At 39.3% G+C, this 15,650-nt stretch overlaps 2 protein-coding genes across 2 annotated transcripts; both read left to right on the top strand.

The window, feature by feature from the left end:
• Nucleotides 1-983: 983 nt before the first annotated feature.
• Nucleotides 984-5,182, top strand: csnk2b (casein kinase 2, beta polypeptide). Its single transcript, XM_088278580.1, has 7 exons — nt 984-1,125; nt 1,580-1,661; nt 1,979-2,081; nt 2,265-2,380; nt 2,493-2,568; nt 2,713-2,902; nt 3,711-5,182. Exons 2-7 carry the CDS (start codon nt 1,590-1,592, stop codon nt 3,799-3,801), a joined length of 648 nt encoding a protein of 215 aa, XP_088134706.1. The 5' UTR covers nt 984-1,125; nt 1,580-1,589; the 3' UTR covers nt 3,802-5,182.
• Nucleotides 5,183-8,683: 3,501 nt separating this feature from the next.
• On the top strand, nt 8,684-14,999 carry spaca4l (sperm acrosome associated 4 like). Its single transcript, XM_088319583.1, has 3 exons — nt 8,684-8,846; nt 13,362-13,472; nt 14,294-14,999. The coding sequence occupies exons 1-3, from the start codon at nt 8,795-8,797 to the stop codon at nt 14,509-14,511; spliced, it is 381 nt and encodes a 126-aa protein (XP_088175709.1). The 5' UTR covers nt 8,684-8,794; the 3' UTR covers nt 14,512-14,999.
• Nucleotides 15,000-15,650: the final 651 nt, after the last annotated feature.

Below are 15,650 nucleotides of genomic sequence, written 5' to 3'. Positions count from 1 at the left end.
TAGCTCTGCCTAAATACAGTACATCGAAAAGAACACGCGGTGGAGAGAATCACTTTTTTTGTTCGTTTGTTTAATAAAGCAGGCAAGCGATGCATCTTTCCACTAGAACTTCAAGCATGAATACTCAGCCATGTGTGCAGCTTGTCTTGCCTGTCACTGGTTTCTGCATCGCTTGAAGACTGGCTCAGAGTCCTTCATCCCTCCTCAACTCTTTGATATTGATGTGCACATTATTGTATGTACCCACGCTAAAAGAAAAAAAAAGTAGTGTATTGAAATTACTCAAAAGATTGTACTGTTTCCAGCATTACCGAGGTACCTGGAGTGGTCCATAATGTTTTAGAATTCATGGTTTTATTAATGGAGCCGTAATATATGCACATGTATGTATATTGGTATGTATCTTAAGTTTTGTCGACCCCAACTTACATTCCCACCAACAAATGTTGCCATTTTTAGTTCAAGGGAGCAATGTACAAGCAGAGAAGTGTCTTATTATAATAAAGCTATACAGAGAAGGCAAAGTTAAATAAACTACTTTTGATTGAATGGAAATGCGGAGTTACGTGTCTTATTCCAGATCTTACCATTTACTGCAGACATGACCTGTTGCATGTCAATTTGAAAGTGAAAGTTTCTACTGAGTAACTTCATTTGTGTGCGTATTTTCCACCCAGTTATCTTCATTGGGGTGCAAGATGGCATGTACCCATGAAGGCAACAAATTGGGATTTTTTAAAATTTATTTTATCTAAATAGACAACAGATTTAATCATTCGAACGCAAACACACGACCAAACTTAGTCCCTGTGGTAATTGCCCATTTGTGAGAGTAAGATTCAATTTGTGTACTTATATGAAACAAAAAACGCTTAACGATGAAGGTAATTATGGTGTCACAAATACGTCATTAAAGCTTTAATTCACGAATTACATGTCATTAATTAAAGAAAAATGTAGTACTCAAACTCACCCTCGTGTGGCAGCAGTGCGCAATCTGCACCGGAAGTAGATGAAGAACCTCCTGCGCTGAGAGGTGGTGTCCATTTTATTCAAACCCGATAGCTTGCTAATTTGTTTTGGTCTATCACATTTTTCAGCTGCATAAAAAAAGTACAAAACTGGGTAAGCTCACACACATTATTCCAGATCTGTCCCGAGACGTTGGAAAACGTTCTCAAAATTAACAGAAAAGACTGAAGCTCTTCGGAGTACTCCAACGATGCGCCATATTGATTGAGCTAGTTCGTATTAGCATGATGAGCTAGCGCTGGCTTTACAAACTATTAAGACTGTAGCGTAGATCTGCGTTATAAATTCAGGATCGGACCCTAAACTAAAATTTCACTGAATGTCAAAGTATGTTCTTCTTACTTACGATACTGAGGTGTTTATTACGGTGGCTAAAACAGCAGTAACTTGTGAATTAGCTGAGGCTCAAGCCTGAGCTCGTCACCATTCCCTAATGAATTTACATTTTATCGGTATTTAATTAAATCACATTTGTGCTGTTTCATTACTATGTACACCTATAAATCTGAACACATTATTGATGCCTATCAAATGATTACACTTCCAGGTCTTCGGAGATGAGCAGTTCAGAGGAAGTGTCATGGATCTCCTGGTTCTGTGGATTAAGGGGGAATGAATTTTTCTGCGAGGTAAAAAGTGATCAATTTATCGATCGATCGACCGAACCGTGGCCTTAAATCTCAACTATCGTCTTGTATGTTAGTCTTATAACGTGACAGTGCTGTTCTAAACTGAACGTCATTGTCCTTTTAACGACAAAATATTAGCAAGAGCTTGTTCCCTCTAGGTTTCATTAGATTTTTGTATTGACGTTATAATCTTGGGTTGTTGATATCACATTACAAGAAGAAAGCTAAATATTTGAAACATTTGCTGGAATTAAATCTCGCAAATATGTCTGAGTTAAGTTCTGACTAAATGATCAGCGTTGGCATTTGGTTGGCAGGTGGATGAAGACTATATCCAGGACAAGTTCAACTTGACAGGCCTCAACGAGCAAGTCCCTCACTACCGCCAGGCTTTAGACATGATTTTGGACCTTGAACCAGGTGCCAATTTAATATATCTACTCTAATATTGTATTCCTACTCTTATTCTCTCATTTGATGCGGGTCTTATTATTGCAGTGAAATTAACATTAATTTGTACCTTTGCACACAAATACAGGTGTAACCATACATAATGTATTTGGCAAGCATAGTTTAGGTTACACCATTACAATGTGTCTGTAGATGAGGAGCTGGAAGACAATCCCAACCAGAGCGACCTGATCGAGCAGGCGGCTGAGATGCTGTACGGCCTCATCCACGCACGCTACATCCTCACCAACCGAGGCATTGCGCAGATGGTTGGTCTTTGTATACATGTTCCGTGCTTAATGATGGCAAATTTTCAGGACTTTTTTTCTCCGTAATGATGGCGATTGGCCAACAGTGCTGATTCTGTTTGTTTTGTTTTAGTTGGAGAAGTATCAGCAGGGTGACTTTGGCTACTGTCCTCGTGTCTATTGTGAGAATCAGACTATGCTTCCCATTGGTGAGTGTTTTTCCACAGCACGGCGACGATATACAAATTTTGTAATAACTGCCATGGAGGAATTGTTTAAATTTCAACGTGATCTTGTCAAGATGTAGTAATTCATCGGTTTAAATTTCCCCTTTTTGTTGGCGTCCTCTGCAGGCCTGTCAGACATCCCAGGCGAGGCCATGGTGAAGCTGTACTGCCCTAAATGCATGGATGTCTACACACCAAAGTCCTCCAGGCACCACCACACGGATGGCGCCTACTTTGGCACCGGCTTCCCCCACATGCTGTTCATGGTTCACCCCGAGAACAGGCCCAAGAGACCCGCCAATCAGTTTGTCCCAAGGTCAGTCTAGTGACTTTGCTTCAATGCAGTTTACCTGCCATCATCAGTAAGAAATAATGTAAATAAAGTAAAAATAAATAATTGAACGGGTAAAGGATGTTCGCCATTAATACAAAAAATAAAAGAAATCAATAAAATCATTAAGTCACGATTACGATAAGAGTGACATTGTCATTAAATACTCTTTGTGCTGGCCTTTGGCAATTACGCAATCGCGTGGTTTAGTTTCTACACAGAAGCCCACTTTGAGACAGCGCTTTTAAAGTTATCAATTTCCTGGCATGCTTCTCTTATAAATGTACACGTCATCAACAGTGCGTGATTTTCTTGAATGTACTTGAGCTTTGACACCACCCCAAAAGAAGAAATCCATTGGGGTGACGTCTGATCATTGGGCCCATGCATTATTAAACCTGTAAGTATTTTGACTGTCATTGGCATGTTTAAATACTAAACACTACTTGCGTCAACCCATCTAACATTATTTGTCCTTTTGTCCCAAGTTTATTGCTGTCCCGACACCTGAATGACGTCAATGTCCTATTAGTTTGGAGCAGGGAAACGTCAAACATAAGAAACCCTCGATGAAAGGAAGCCACGCCCCCTCCTTGAAAGCAAATACGCAATGCACTTCTCAGTTGGGAGCGTCTCATCAATTTCAGCCTTTATGTTTTTGTTGCATCTTGTCAGATTTGCTTGAAGCTTTTATCCGGCCCTATTTAGTCATGTTACTTGGAAAACGCCAACAAGCGTCTTGTTTAATACTAAAGATGTCTCCCTCTCCCCCCGCCCCCATTTCTCTCTCCAGGCTGTACGGATTCAAGATCCACCCAATGGCCTACCAGCTGCAGCTGCAAGCGGCCTCCAGCTTCAAGAGCCCCGTCAAAGCCATCCGCTAGAGGACCTGTCAAGAGAGACAAGACAACAAAGAATATTGACAAAAAAAAAAAGGGGCGAAGGGTCACCTGTGTTTTACAAAAGCTACACAAGTGACCCCTCCCTACTCTGAAGACTGTATTATTTTGAGGCTTTAGATTAGAGCAAATGAAAGCGACATGTAATAATAATAATTATAATGATTTTGAAGGTGAGAGAGATGTGAACGCACAGCCATAGTCTTCATCACATAAATGTGTATGCAGTCTCCCCCCCATCCGTCAAGACACAAACACGACTCCCAAAAAAAAGTGAGGGGAAGTTAGGCTATCAGGTGGAATGTCGGGATGAATTCAAAATGCACTAAAACCTTTCCAGGTGAACTTAATTTCACCTTCTGTACCCTTTCGAACGCACATGTCCGACTGTTCGTTGTTTCGATACTTTTTGCACAATTCAAAATTCTCCGCAGTTCACCTGTAAAAATAAAAGTGCATTTTAGGTTCATTCTAAAATATTTCCCCCGAGAGCACAATATCCTTACGTTCTTTGCGACTAGTGTATATTTGGTATCCTACACACGAGTCAGTTTCCAAATAATTAGAAAAAACAGTCTGGTCGAGTCACTGATGGTCTGCAACCCTCTCACCAATAAACCCCACAAAAAATTGATTTATTTTTATCGTATTGCTGGTTTATACAGATGTTTGCTGTTGTGGTGTCAAAACAACAAAAAATCTGCCTAAACATATAGTGTGCTTCTACTGTTAGGAAAGATCTTTTTTTTTTTTTTTTTTTCAAACCTGGCCCAAACCTCCCCTCATCATTGTCCTACTTTTTTGTTTGTATGAATTAAGCCACCAATTAGCATAACTTTTGGAAACCGTTTGAAACAAATAGTGCAGAGTGATTTTAAATATATTCTATTAATTTAACAACCCAGGTGCGCTAGGCGTTTGCCGCTAGGTGTCAGTCTTTATGCTAGGCTATGCTAGCCATCTGTGGGCGTTAGCTTCATTTATAACATAGAAACAAGTGTTTTTCAACATATTCTTTGTCACCATGAAAACGAAAGCTGTTTTCTTCCGGGGAAAAAAAGGATTTAGCGACACTGCAGCACAGCACTGACGATTTCTCTGCTGCTACTCGTGATTTTGTTTTTAGGCTTAGCAATAGCCGAGGCCACCACCCGCCATTTTCATTTCCTTTCTAAAACATCGAGGCAGACGCATATAGTTTCCCTTCCTCGCTCTTCCTTTCTCTTTTGGAATTTTTCAAGTTTCACTACACAGGTGAATTTGTATTTATGTATACACTTGAACGCGTTTTTGTTTTTTTTCTCTGTGCTAGTTGGTGAGGGTGAACCAGATTGTGAAATCTCAATAAAGGTTGATTCTTTTCATATGTTTTGCTCCTTATTCTGAATTACGTGTGCAATGCCCTTGAAAGTGTCCTTTTTATAAAAAATTAAAAAAATTACGTTGAAGTGTTATTTGCGTAGGGTTACATTCATGTGTATGCGATGGGGACTCCCCTGTGTGTATAGCCGCCTCTGGCAAAAAAAAAAAAGTGGCAGGACTGAGTCGTTTGGTGTGGCAAAGTCCCGTCAGAGTTTCCAAGGGGAGAATGACTCAGGCTAAAACCTCAAGCCACGCTTTCGGAACAGCCTTGGTTCTCAACTTCTTTTTTTGGAGACAACTTGTTACCAAGAGGATTCCCTTTAGTGCAGTGAAAAAAAATTGAAGAACACCCTTCTCCAATCTGACGAATGCTAAAAGGGCGTGCTTTATTTTGACTCCCTAAATGTGGTCATGACACTCCTATGTTGTACTTTTGCAGCTTCCTCTCGTGGAATGTGTTGTGCAAAACCATCAGAAAAGTTATAGTGTTGCTATGACGACCATACACACTGTAATGTCCAAAATTGAACCCTACAACATATCGTTAAATCTAATAATGTAAAAATATTGGCATTGGTAAAGAATGGTCAGCGAGGTACCATAGAGGTTAGTGTGTTGACCTCACAATTTGTCGATTCTGAGTTAAAATCTTGGCCCCTTGTGTTCTGACCAATAAAAAAAAATGCTCTTGATTGTATATGATAAATCGTTTTGATAACTTGGTACAACAACATCAAATGGAGGGGGTCAAAGTAAAAATGTGGTGTATGATATACTCAAATATAGTCAAAATCAGTTTCAGTAGTTTTCTTCTGTTTACTTTTTAGAGAATGGCTGCAGTAGAAAGGACCTTAAAATGGAAAAAGTAAGCAGTGACTCATTATCAGTTGATTGGATTTTGACCAATCAGGAATCTCCAGGTCACACTCATTATTTTTAGCTCCGTTACTCCCTATTTCCTAGTAACATTAACAAATATGAGTCTGGAAAAACAAAGTGAGGCATTTTACGGGCTTGTGCATCCTCCCTCTGAGCAAATTCAAAAAGATGCCTCCGGAGGGAGGTTGTTGCGTAACATCGGAGGATACCAAATAGTTTCCCCAAACTCAGACACAACACAAAAGGGCATGAGAGTGTCATGTGGACAAACAAATTTAAACGACTCTGGCCATTATCATTGTTCCGGCCAAGAATTTGCTTGTCACTCATTGACTGAATGTTTTGTGTTCTTTATAGGGCGTGACACACCCACTTAGAAGACAAACATACTCAGGCAAGATGAGGCCTGCTCGCGTGACTTATTACGCTGTCTCTTTTGTGGCTTGAGATTAAATACCAACCTGTCTACGCCCGAAACTCTTGAACACAGATTTCGATTTATGATTCCGGTAACACTTATTAGTATATAAAAACGTACAATATGCCATGACTTTTGTCACACTCGCATTCATTTTAATGCTCCTGTGCTATTCATTCTATTGTACGTCTTTTGGCCACCAGAGGGCAGTATAAAGGCCAATTGATATTTCACGCTTACTTTCTTGCCTGGATGCATTCGTGTTGTAGTTCTTTGCAGAGGATAAAGATAAAGAATAGAATGACTGTGAGCACTGTTTGCGTTCAAATATATGTTGCGTAAAAGATTATAACCCAGATAAATAGATGCGAATCATTGCCAATGGTAGTGTTAGCGTTAAGATAGTAGACTAAATTAGGCTAACAATGTCTAATTCTCATTTAAATTTTCATTCTTAAATTAGGAACAGACAATGAAATGATTATAGAAGTCATAAGATGGTGTTTTAGTCGGTATCGCAACAGCTAGGATTAGTTTTCAGTACCACATTGCTTGTTCTCAACCAATGTGCTAATTGAAGAATGGAAATTCCACAGGAAGTAAAGATGCAGTATACATCCAAGCTTTTTTTTTCCACCTTCGGGGAGTAAACAAATACTATGCTTGTTCATCGGGTGCTTATGTAATGCCATAGTTACGACATTAGTCAAATGATATTTGAGCTTCAGCTTAAGCACGTGAAGAAAGGTAAGTTTTTTGACATCACCGATTATGTCAAGTAACGCAGATGCATTTTTTTAAACAGTTAAACTCAAACTTTTGCGTTGTACATAACTGTGAGTAAAACTGTACATTAACTCCCCAAAACGATGTCGTGGTTAAAGTGCAAACAACATGACTCACTCCTGTGACTCAGACCATCACTTGTCTTAAAATGGGAGTGTGAATGGTTGTTTGTGTATGCTCCATTCAATTAACTGGAACTCTGTCCAGTGTGTCTCAACCTCAACTGGGATTGGCTCTAGCTCACGTGACCCAAACACGTTTTTTTTTTCTTTCAATTGTATATTTGATCATTTTATCTTCATCTCATCTGCCCCAGATTGCCATCTAATCGTCTGTAAAGTGCATTTGTCGACGTGTTGACTGCTCTGTAAATTGAATCAAACTGAACAAGTGGTGCTGTTGTGTTCGGACGTCATTGTCGAGAGCAGAATCTCGATAACGCTATTGTTTGGGCTAAAAACATCCCTGACCCCGCCTGTGTTGATACGTGATACAAGCTGACTGCACCGACTGACTAAGCCATTCAGTGTGAAGTGCTGCCGTTGTTGTCTGATTTTACCACGTTCATTACAAATTAGGTCCAATTTAACGGTATTTAATCAGTGTGGATTAGTCAATTTTAGTAAAGAATTGTAAAATTTGATAAGGAATAGCTTCAGTGTACAGAAAATATGAATCACCAAAATAATTCAATGTATTATTTTGTGTTTTAAAGATTAATTGACATCACCATGACAACTAGTCACAGGTGATTCACATGCGCTAACTGACTCCCTTTCTCTCATTATGTAGACGACAGAAAGACAAACTCGCAGAGGTGGATAGCCACGAGTTACATTTACCTACTTAAGTAAGTTTTGCATAGATTGAACTAAATTCCACGCAGTACTTGTTTTTTATGCAAACGTATTTCTTGCGTGATGCATTTGGGATTGTCAGAGAGAATGGTGTCGTTATCGTCTCACCAATCCGATGTCTACTGTTTACTTTCATTACACCAATCAAACTCATTTACGTGAAACATGACAAAACTCTCTCTCTCTCTCTCTCTCTCTCCACACTCACATACATACATATATATATATATATATATATATATATATATATATATATATATATATATATATATATGTACAAACATGATACTTAATATAAGAATTTCTTTCTGGTGACACATTTGTGCTGTTGCACGTGTGATAAAAATTCTTTTGTCTGAATTGGAGTTCGTGTGTGCGTTTTTGACTGAATAAACTGGGAAAAAAACGTCTCCACGATTCCAGTTTCCCCACTGTGACGTCACACAATCGCAGGTGGATTGGAAAAGTTCGTTCTGGGGGAGAAGAGGAGGAGGAGGAGGGGAAAACTGCTTTGCTTTGCACAGAAGACCTCCTCTCATTGGATAACGGTGACGCTGGGATGGAGGGGGTGGAAGATTATAAATGAGGCGATGGTGGAAACCTAAAAAAAAAAAGTTTGATTCTAACGGTCTGTGTGCACGCAGGTTGACATCTCGTCGACGTCTTGTTAATCAACATGAATCGAATTGTTCTCCAGATTTTCGCCGTGGGAGTCTGCTTTGCTCTCGGTGAGAACGTTCTAAAAATTTTTTTCAGTTGTATTCATTACTGGGATTTTCTTTTCCATATACGTGACGTTTGGTTGTGTGTTGCTGGCGTTCAGTTCACGGTACAACCTTCGGTTATATTTCCTAGGCATTTTTCTCTTCTTTTTTTTTGTCAATGAAGCAATTTTTCTTTACGTGACACTGCGCGTGCGTGTTTGCAGGGGTGTGTGCACACTCACAGCGGAGGCTGGGGGGGCTAAAGAGGGACAAATTGGACCCTCTGACCAGAGGCACACCCTGAAATAAATGCTACACTTGTTTACAAAGTGCGGCACACACACAGACTTGCAAGGCCGTGACTGGAAATTACATGTCAGTGTCATATTTTCCTCCCCCTGTTTTTTTTGGTTTTTTTTGGGGGGGGGGGGGGGGGGTTCATTTTGGCTTTTTCCAAATTAGATAAGAATCACATCACATGCTCATTGGTCACACCACTAGCCAGACAATCACTTGATGTGGATTTTTTTTTCTTTCTTACTTCAAAGCTATGAAATGTCATACAAGCCATTTTGTCTTCCAACTTAAAATGAGCTAGCAGCATAAAATTGGGATTTTTCTTAGCTGGCTAATGAGCATTAAATGAAACTGTTGGACACCCAGTCAATAAAGTATTGTCTTTATTTTGTGGTTGGCCTCTGACACTGGCCTAGCATGAAGAGAGTTTGCGAACTTGGATGTTGGACTGGAGAGATCAACTGAGTTAGCTTAGCGCTAGGTAGCTGGTATGACAATTGGGTGGCTTTAAAACTTTACAGAAAGTATAAATAGCAACCGAGGGATCATGGTGTTTTAAATAATTAATTTTAAACTTAAAAACCTTTCTCTAGGTTGACACAGCAGTGTCGATGTATCAGAGACATAGTCTCGGTACACTCAGACTCTTCCGTTTATTGACGTGAATGACTCGGGTGAAGTGTTTTACAAACGCTCAACGGGCGATGTTATCCAAACGCTCGATACAATCAGTTGTTTCTCTGTTTGTGTCCAGTAACTGTCAACTTCAGTTTACTTCCTAATTGGCTACACAATCACTAAAATTAAATTGATGCTTCTCCAAAAAAAATGGCTTCTAATCACCTGGAGTGTTTGCATCATATTTTATTGCAATCTATTTTGTCTTGTCTGTCTTGTTTTGACAGCCTTTAATTCTTGCTTTAAATGAGTCCACAACGACAACAAGGACGAGTTAGCGGATGTTCGCATTCGAACAAGTAGCGGCATTTCTGTGTGCGCGTGGCAGGCTTTGTGCCCGAATGCCATTTATCACATGCTGGGGTGAGGCCGCAAAGAGCTTTCCCGAGACTGAATCACGTCCCAACTTGTCAGACCATCTCATGAGAAATTCCGCACCTCATAACAGTTGAGGCCCGTGTTCTCAAATTCCATTTCCACAGCGGATTTGCAGAGTCCACAACAAAAGTAACATTTGTTCTTTGACTATTGTGTTTTTGGGGGACATTGTACCCCCCCCCCTCCCCCTGGCTTTATTTGTATCCTGTTTCAGGCCACACCCTGACTCCCATCCTGGCTTCTTTTTGTGCTTTCAGGTGCTTTGTTGAACCTTTTTTAGCTCCGATAACATGCCGCTCAAATAGATATTTGTCTGTGACGGAAGGTGAGTCACCCATGTAGATAATTGCTCGCTAAGTAAGGCAGCCGCGCTGCTGTGGGCGCACACAGGGTGGAAAGGAGTAGTTTTCCAATAGATGCCCCGGTTGGTTTAGTTTCCTTTCAACATTTCGCAGGCCACGGCAATATTTCCTGCATCAGATTCCAGCGAAAAACAGAACTACATCTGGTCCTTAAGTTACATTTATAAACGGGTTTATTTAGACGGCATAGCCAATCTGTCTCATCTTGAGTCTCTTTAACTACGTGTTGGGTTATTTTTGTATTGGAGTATCCAAGACCTGCAGCTTTGTGAAACAAGGCGGCACATTTGCTCAAAATATTTCCTTAGAACGTTTCACAGTGTTTCTCAACATGTTTCACAGTGTTCTTTTATTTGTAGACAGACAGGCAACTTCAGGAAAAAAATTCACACTGGTAACCAAATTTGTGTTGATCCTTGAGGCACAAAAAAAAAAGATGAAGCATACAAAGGAAATACTTTAATTCACAAAACGGAGGAGGCTTGATTAAATTCAGGGGCTGCTTTGCTACTGTACTTTGAATCAGTAACAAGATTAATGAAATCGATTTAAATTGAAATTTGTCTCCCAGTGACTCAGCTACAGGTCATGGGTCCGCCAACAAAATAATAACCACAGTCAAAAAGACCACAGAATGGCGAAGAACAAAATAATAGTTTTCCTGACGTGGCCTACAGAAGGTAGACTGACATTTTTCCTCCATGTGTGCATGATAATCTAATCTAATCTACAAGATTTTGACACCCAAGCACTATTTTTGTTCAAATGAAACAGTGTTCGTTGATGCCCCAAGATTGCAGCAAATCACTTACAGTAAAAATGAAACTCCAACTAAATTGAACTCGAACTTGCCACTAGATGGCATCAAAGTAATAATTTTGTCATTTAACTCCAAAATGAGGCCGAACTGTACTATACTTAATTTAGTAAATATATTTTAAGTGTGTAGGGATTATCTCACCGCACCTCTCACAATGTTGTTACAATTAATTGTCATGTTCGGCACACTTACCCGGAATGCAAACTACTGCTATTTACATTCCACACCTGACTTGTCTGTGTGTATTTATCTTGGAGCTTTGCAAAAATGCTAACGCCAGTCTTTATCATCGTGCGTGACTTCATTGTTATTTTTTTAACTTAGCCTTACAAGCTCTTTTATTTATTTTATTTTATTTTTTCACGCGCTCATTGGGAGTTTACGGTCACCTCGTTGGTCATTGTTTGTCCTTGCTTCCCGTTTCCCACAATTGACTAAGAAAATATAGTGCTTTTTTTTTTTTTTTTAAACAAAGCAAAATTGGCTTGAAAGGAAGTTGGCCGATCTTTTGTTGTGGTTTTTCTTCGGCTGGGAAGCTTTAAATAATGATGCACAGACGCGGTATATCGCTACCTGATGCTTTTTATTATGCAAGATCGCCCCCTAGTGGACATCTGAATTAATAAGGATGTTTTTCGAACTCCACTCCTTTAGCATGGAAGACTGAACGTCCCAAAATTAAATGCATAAAAACACGATGAAATGTTGAATTAAAATTGTCATTGTTTCATTTATTAAATAAATATGGAATTAAATGAATCAGATAAATTAATGCGCATTTAAATAATTATAATATAATAATAATACAAATAATATATAAAATATGTAATTAAATGAATCTGCTAAATAAATACAGCATTAAATATTTAGATAAAACAGTTAAATGTTTCATTTAGAAATTAAATATTATAATATTAATTAATGACACTTTTATTTAATGGTGCTTTTTTAATCTGATTTAATTCCACGTTTGAAACAATTACTGACAATGTTATTGAAATGAATGGTTTATTTCTTTAATTTTGGTACTTTCAGTCCATCGTATTTTAGAGGTCTGTCGGTTTTGAGTTTAAAGTTGGAAGCGCATGTCTCTATATGTTCTTCATGCTAATGCAGAATTTTTCATAGTTTTGTTGTCACAATGTGCTGTAGAGACTGGTTGCGCTGAGACGGTCCTCCTGCATAGTCATATTTCAGGACTAATCAGTAAATCCCAAAATATATTTACAGTACTCTTTTATTATTGCTATAAAAATATTTGTCCGTTGAAAAAAAAAAAGACTTAAAGTCACGTAAGATGACTCAGATTACATTTTTTTTTTCAGAAAAGATTGATGCGGGAAACTAGTTTTATTGGCAGTATAAAGTGAGAAGAATCAAATTAAAGCACCTCAATTTGGCAACACGAGGTACCCACTGGACCAAAAAATGACATAGCGGGCCAGAAATGGGCCCGGGAGCTGTGAGGTTGGACGCGAACGCAACAAGTCAGAGGCAGCAAAAGGAAAGACTAACGTAAACTTGTTAGCCAGCATTTTAAAGATTCTAATCTGAGGCGGGGTCACTGGATTTGTGTTCATGTTAACCTGCATGAAGTCATCCTCTGAGTCAGATGTTTCGTCAAGTTTCCTGTTGTTCTTAACTGCTTTGATGTGGGGGGAAATGTTCCTTTTGAAACAACTATCATGTGGACATAAACAGATGCTGCAGTAATAGTTGTTTATTATATCAAAAAAAAAAATTCTTATAGTGTCTACCCGTGTTGCTGCACTGTTTGTGTTCCTATGTGCATGCATGGTTTTTAACGCCTTGTCATCAATGCTAGTTTCCTTAGACCATCTATGGCATTTTGCGGTGTATGTTAACATTAAGCCAGTTGGTTTTTAAATGCAGCACGTGAAATTCTCTTAGTTTTAGGTTTTGTGCACCGATTATGCCGCTTAAAATTGTGATTAAATAATTACCATAATTTTCTTTTTTTATATCCTTATTTGTCTTTCTCAGGCCATGCTTTGCAGTGCTACGAGTGCAAAATTGGCTTCTGGAAACTGTGCATCACCAAAGAGGTGACATGTGCGGACGGGGAGCATTGCTTTAACGGCAAAGGCACGGCAGGTAAGCGCTTTATTGCAACTAGAATAGAATAGAAATAGAATAGAAATCCCTTTATTGTCATTGTACTCAAGTGTGCAACGAGATTAGAGGGCTCCCCTCTCCAGTGCAATACAACAATAATACAGACAAATATATAAATTAGATAAATAAATAAATAAATAAATAAATATATAAACTATCAAATGACAATCATTTTCGACAATTGGCACCTGTCGAGAATGCAATCGCTGTCACTTACTCGCTTCCGGAATGTAACGCGGAGGAATTACGTGCCAACACATTCCGCAACTTAATTGGATAAGACGTGAAGATGTGGCGATGAGCAGCGTGTTACGCTATGAGAGTGCTGTGTTACTATCTGCAAAAAGTATTTGACGATTAGCGGTTAATGTTTATTATTTGTACTCTTATCAGTCCAACGTATCGGTCATTGTAGAACTAAAACTACACTACATGTCATGCTTTTCTGCAACAATATTGACATTTTAGTTGGAAGCAGATAAGCGATTACGTCGATCGCTTGAGTCATCTACTTGGCACATCGACTTTCTTCTGTTTAGGCATTCAGATAAACGAGTTATTTGGCCGATCTCCATTTTGTTAATTTTCGTCTTTGTCGACGCGTTTAAATTCTTCTAATAGAAAGACATTATTTATTTTTATTTTTTTTTGGGGGGGGGGCCGTGTTGCTCGCTCAAATATTCCAACTGGAGTTTCTGCTGCCTTTCTAAAGTTTCCCAACTCGCGAGGGTACACATGCTTGCCATTCCTGAAATTACTCCTGCCAAGTTGACGCTAACGGCCTCCTTGTCGCCCTTCAGCTGGCTTCGTGGACGTCACCATGAAGGGCTGTCTTGTGAAGAACGAGTGCAACGCCACCAAGGATGTGAATTTCCCCTCCGGCAGCAACGCCACCATCTACAAGATGACCAAGACGTGCTGCAACATCAACCTGTGCAACGCCGCCCCAAGAATGTCGACCGGGCCGCTCGTCCTCGCCACCGTCAGCGCTCTGCTTATGGCCAACATGCTGGTGTAACCCCCTCGCGTTCTCCTCCTTAAACCCAAGAGGACTCTGATTTTGTTTTGTATTGACCATTTCTACGGCTCGAGCTGATTCCACGTAACGTAGTTGTCGATGTATAAATTGCCTCAGTCCTCATTTCATCTTGTCAACGTCACCAGCCTGACTCTTAAATTCGCATTAAAATGTTAACATTACTCTCATCAAGCTTATGCTATGCAAGCCTCGTATATATTTTTTTCTATATTGATAAAATTGCTCTGCATGCACCTTTAAGTGTCGGATGCAAGGCTTTTCGTTTTGAATGTGTGACTTTGAGGCGTGAAAGTTGGACATTGGTCCGATTTAACAATTACACAATATCAACTGAACAGGATGTTGACTTTAGTCCAAATCACGAATCACATTTCAAGCGGAGTGTTCGTACGTGTTTGAGTATTTGTGAAATGGCTCATGTATGATTATATCGTTAAGAAGATGCAATAAAGTCTTTAAATTGGGAAGAGAGTCTTTTGTTTTTTTTCTCTCCTGTGTGTGTGCTGCTCAGGTTACAGATGTGATGCGGTTTCGTTGATGCCATTCGACAGGAAGAACCCGTCTCGCCTGTTTGGTGACCCCGATGTTAAATAAACTACTTTTGAATACATTTTGTGGTGTTTAAAAAAAAAAAAGAGACATTTTATCACCTTTGCCACACAATTACATCAAATTAAATTGGCATCAAGTTGTCATTTTACTATTTTGATTTCATTACCTGTAATGCTGCTGAAATGATGCAAATTTTCCTACTGTGAGAATAATAAACTAGCATTCTGTTTAACGTAAATTTAAAGTTGTAAATGAATGGAGAAAGCTCATTTTGATTTCCCAGTACTTATTTGCTTGGGGGGGGGGGGGCCAACGAGCTGAAGATGTTCTATAGGGTTGAGGTCTGGGTTGCGTTCAGGTTGTTCCTTGTGCAATGGGCGCAGTCATGGTGGAGCCGTTACGGGAATTAATTCCCTCCAGCTGTTGCCATAAAATTACAAGCCCGTCCAAAAATGCCTCAATCAAAACAATCAGCTGGTAATGAATTTAATTAGTGTGTTAATGCTCTCTCTATATCTCTCTCTAAATTTTAAGTTAAGTCACGCGCGTCAACCAATTTATCGTCA

This window comes from Idiotropiscis lumnitzeri, chromosome 16 (genome assembly GCF_059441095.1).
Source record: "Idiotropiscis lumnitzeri isolate Australia: NSW breed Sydney's pygmy pipehorse chromosome 16, RoL_Ilum_1.0, whole genome shotgun sequence".
In the NCBI taxonomy this organism is placed as follows: Eukaryota; Metazoa; Chordata; class Actinopteri; order Syngnathiformes; family Syngnathidae; genus Idiotropiscis; species Idiotropiscis lumnitzeri.
The sequence above is the reverse complement of the archived record's forward strand: the minus strand, read 5'-3'. Positions and strand labels throughout refer to the sequence as shown.